A 4,373-nucleotide genomic window follows, 5' to 3' on the forward strand; every position below is an offset into this window, starting at 1 on the left:
GGGCATCTTCAATGGGCACCCTTCCGCATCAAATTGCACCAAAATTTGGTGCAAACGTCCCTCCCACTTTTTATTGCACCATTTTTTGCACCAAATGGTATACCTTTCTCTTTCATTTTTCAAGGATAATGATTAAGAGTATTTGTGTCATTTTCATTATATAATAATAATAATAATAATAATAATAATAATAATAATAATAATAATAATCATCATCATCATCATCAATTACATTATCAATTATATTATTAAAGTTGAAATTTTTAATAATATAATCAATAATAATTAGGGAGTTTTTAATTTAGTAATTATTTTTGTCGATTTAACATAATATATAAAATATGTAAATAATTTAGTAATCAATAATAATTCAATATATTTGTTAATTTAACATAGTTATTATTTAGTAATTTATATAGTTATAAAATAAATAAATAATTTTTTTAAATAAATACATTGTCAAAAATCAAAAGAATGAATAAAATAATAAAACATTATTCGTTTGGTGTAAATTTTGGTATAATTGTTGGAAATGAATTTTAGTTTGATGCAGAGTTGATGATGGAGTCTTGTTTGAATCTCATTACATTAAATTTCATTATATTTCATTTTTTTCTCTTCTATTGTCAGTCACACAATTTTCTATAAAATAATATTATATGTAAATAAAAAAATCTTTTTTTAACCACTTATTTTTAAAAAAAAATACAATTTCACTCATTTTCATTTTCATAAAAATGGGAGCCAAACGGGGCTTTAGATAAAGCTATACCCCTCGTTCCCGCCACCCCAATTCTACTCCCACGGTACTCCGGTATGCTCTTTCCCCTTATATTTCTGAAGCAAAATTATACGGAAATCTGGGTAGACTGCGATTCACCGTCGAAAGAATTAGAGAACCAGTATTCCTTTTCTTTCCAAAAATGGCTTCTTTTTCTCTTTCTACCAATCATTCTCTTCCTTTTCCACTGTATGCTCAAACCCCAAAACTCACATTATTCCAAAATCTTTCTCCCCTTTCTAGATATTCTCAGTCTCAATTTTATGGCCTGAAGCTGTCTCATTCATCCTATCTTCCAATCCCAGTTTCTTCTCTGGTCAAAAGTTCTATTGTAGCCAAGGTATATTTACCAAGAACATTTATCTGCAAGTTTCTTAAAATTTTACACCCCACCCTTGTTCTTCAAGATAATAGATTCCATTTTCCTGCAAGTAATTTTGAAGGGAAAAAATAGCATTGTATGTTCTTGTCAATTTTTCTAGTAATTTTCAGTTCCTGAGTTTTTTTTTTTTTAAACTGTGAAGGTGTCAGAAGGTTCGGTTCCACCACCGTTTACATTGAAAGATCAAGATGGGAGGAATATAAGTCTTTCTAACTTCAAAGGCATGCCTGTGGTGGTTTATTTCTACCCTGGTGATGAAACCCCAGGTTGCACTAAACAGGTACATATATATATAGAGCATCCAAATTGGCACAAATTTTTGCACCCTTTTAATTGGCAATTCCGAGTTTTCTTTATTAGAAAGTGATTAGGCATTTATCTACTTTCTTGATGTTTTTTGGATAAGAAATACCTCTGATGTTAGAAAGGAAAGGAAAAAAACTATTGGGGTAGGAAATTCATGAAGCTTGATGAAACAGAACTTTAGCTTATTAGTCTTTTGGAAATTTTATTGTGTTTCGTCATAGATAATATATGTTGAACACTGACAGCTGCATAAGATAAAGATTTTGAGAAGAATGATGGGTGATATTGCCACGAATCACAATGATAATAGAGAATGAGAATAGGTTAGGAAGAGAGAAATGAGGGGAAGATTGTAGTTTTTATTCAATAATCAAGTGTGTCTATTATAATCAAAGAACCTCAATTTCTAAGTTCCAAATAGCAATGAAAAGGAAAATTACAATAAAAAGGGAAAACTAGAAAGGAGACAAATGCATTATTCTACCAAAACAATAAAAATGCAATAATGAAAATTTGATCTTTAATTGATTTGATTCCGTTTACGCCTAGAATATACTTTCCAATTTGCATCAGCTATTCTAATGAATGCTTTCACACTGTTATCAGGCTTGTGCCTTCAGGGACTCTTATGAAAAATTTAAGAAAGCCGGAGCTGAGGTTGTCGGGATAAGTGGGGATGATGCAGCATCCCACAAGGTAATGGAGACTCTGCAGTTCTAATTCTCTTTTTCTAATCTAAACTTAAGGCAATGTGTATCTGTTTTTTATATTCACGGTAATTTAGTCGCCTGATAACTGGTTAATAAATGAATCTGGTTTTTTCAGCTACTGAAACTGGGTCTTGAATATATATCATTTTTTTTTCCCTTTTTGTGGGGGGTTTGTTGGTAGTACTCCTAAGTCCTGCCATGTCTACTGATATAAATTTGACGTGCAAATGGGAGGGGACGTTCCTGACTAGCCTCCATAAACTACATTTGGTACAAGGCAGATAGACTTAGAAAAGCTAAACATGGAGGGACCCCTTCCATTACAAGAATAAACTAGAACTTGCAACCGGTGTTATCAAGAATGCCGCATAGCTTTCCTCTAATTTCGTTTGGTAAGATTTCTACCAAATGTTGAGTGTAGATACCTTCATTGGCTAAGAAATCAACAGCCATATTTGCCTTGCGTGATACGTGGGAGAAATGCACGAAAAAATTACTTCAATAAATCCAATCTCTCTTCCACTAGGTATTGGATATGCCAAGGGCCTCTACTCTTTGTGATGAATCCTGATGCCATAATCAAGTCAACTTTTATCCAAAGTTGGGAGATATTCCTTCGCTAAAAAATTTTAATCAGCCATTTACTGAATGAAGTTCCGCCTCTGAATTTCTTCATACCCCATAAGGTTCATAGAATGCCACCACAAGGTTCCCATTAAAATCTCTTATGGTGCCTCTACCCTGATTGGCATCCGGGTTTCCCCTCACAGGCCCCATCCTTTCAGTTTAAATTCTGCATGCCCTGGCTTCGCCCAAAAAACTTCTTTATCTTGGGTGCAATTGGAATTCCCATATATTCTGTCATCTTCACTAAAATATGGGTCTTGAAAATATTTCTTTCTTCTTTCCATATAATAATTACTGGTTAATTTGTTATTGGTCTAGATTACATGCGTTCAATCTTTTTATTAATTTATAGTATAATTGGTTTGTCACTTTTGCAACTCCTAATTCCTAATTTAAAATATATGCTTGGCTCATTCCAGCGTGTACTTTTGCTTGCCAATCCATGAACTTTTATCGCACTATATGCCATTTAAGTGTATAGGCTTGTTAGCGTGTGGTGGTGTTTTTCCCAACGGATAGTGTGTTAAAGTTCCTGCCTTTATCGCTGTTTTGCAAGTAAGTTCCCTAGTTTAATTTGCTCTTTTTTTTTAACATTTGGGTTAATTTGCTTACCTGAACCCAAAATGGATGCGAAATTATGCGAGAAATGCATGCAAAATTTTACATTTTGAACCTTTTTGACAGAATAATTTCAAAATTATGCTCCACACATTTCCAAATTACATATAATTTGACAGAAGTTCTTGTATTAATTCAGGCCTTTGTAAAGAAACACAGACTTCCATTTACATTACTTAGTGATGAAGGTAACAAGGTTAGAAAAGAGTGGGGCGTCCCGGGAGACCTATTCGGTGCATTGCTGGGACGGCAAACTTATGTTCTTGACAAGAATGGAGTGGTTCGACTTGTGTACAATAATCAGTTCCAGCCTGAAAAGCATATTGATGAGACCTTAAAGTTTCTTCAAAGTGCTTGATTTCAGTATTTCTTTAACTTTTTGCTACTGGCCGCTGTGAACTTTTTCATTTTTTTCCCTGAGTGTGTGATTTCGTAAAGGATATCCTCCATTGAAATTGCAGCTATATGAGCTGAGGATTTGATGTTCAGTTCCAAAAATCATTAGAAATACAAGGATAATTTATGCTTTATTTCATTTTAGTTGCCAAATTTTATTTTGTTTTAAGGTGGCTACAGAATTTCCCTTTTTTTTTCTTTTTTTTTTCACTCAATTAAAATATTTTACTTTTTGTGATGGAATGTCCGACCTGGAACATCTCTATGTTAATGCCATGTTAGATTGTCATCTTTCACTTTGGATATATCATTAGAGGAACCATCTACTTCAATATGAGTGACCAAACTGAAACAAAATTGGAACAGATTAAGATCAGTAGCTAACGCGAAAGGTTTGTTGGAAGTTTAGTTACTCATTGTCTTCTACCCAATATATCAATATTAAGACAGATGGAAGGCAACATTTATATTGGAAGGTAGATGTTCTGTAAAGGCAAAGTTATGGTACGCTTTGTCACCCTTTCGGGGGTTCTGTCCGAACGTCGTAAAAGGA

General features: G+C 33.4%; 1 protein-coding gene across 1 annotated transcript; it reads left to right on the plus strand.

The window, feature by feature from the left end:
- The first annotated feature begins 781 nt into the window (after positions 1–781).
- On the plus strand, positions 782–3,959 carry LOC111411872 (peroxiredoxin Q, chloroplastic-like). The gene is made up of 4 exons (XM_023042524.1): positions 782–1,121; positions 1,306–1,443; positions 2,076–2,165; positions 3,564–3,959. Exons 1-4 carry the CDS (start codon positions 924–926, stop codon positions 3,780–3,782), a joined length of 645 nt encoding a protein of 214 aa, XP_022898292.1. The 5' UTR covers positions 782–923; the 3' UTR covers positions 3,783–3,959.
- Positions 3,960–4,373: the final 414 nt, after the last annotated feature.

The sequence above is a fragment of the Olea europaea genome, chromosome 2, assembly GCF_002742605.1.
Source record: "Olea europaea var. sylvestris chromosome 2, O_europaea_v1, whole genome shotgun sequence".
NCBI classification, from domain to species: domain Eukaryota; kingdom Viridiplantae; phylum Streptophyta; class Magnoliopsida; order Lamiales; family Oleaceae; genus Olea; species Olea europaea.

What these genes read in the sequence shown, in the direction of transcription:
- LOC111411872 (XM_023042524.1), top strand. Translation starts at nt 924, where the DNA reads ATGGCTTCTTTTTCTCTTTCTACCAATCATTCTCTTCCTTTTCCACTG. An exon ending in AAAGTTCTATTGTAGCCAAG is followed by an intron (nt 1,122 to 1,305) that starts GTATATTTACCA and finishes TAAACTGTGAAG; the next exon opens with GTGTCAGAAGGTTCGGTTCC. An exon ending in ATGATGCAGCATCCCACAAG is followed by an intron (nt 2,166 to 3,563) that starts GTAATGGAGACT and finishes GTATTAATTCAG; the next exon opens with GCCTTTGTAAAGAAACACAG.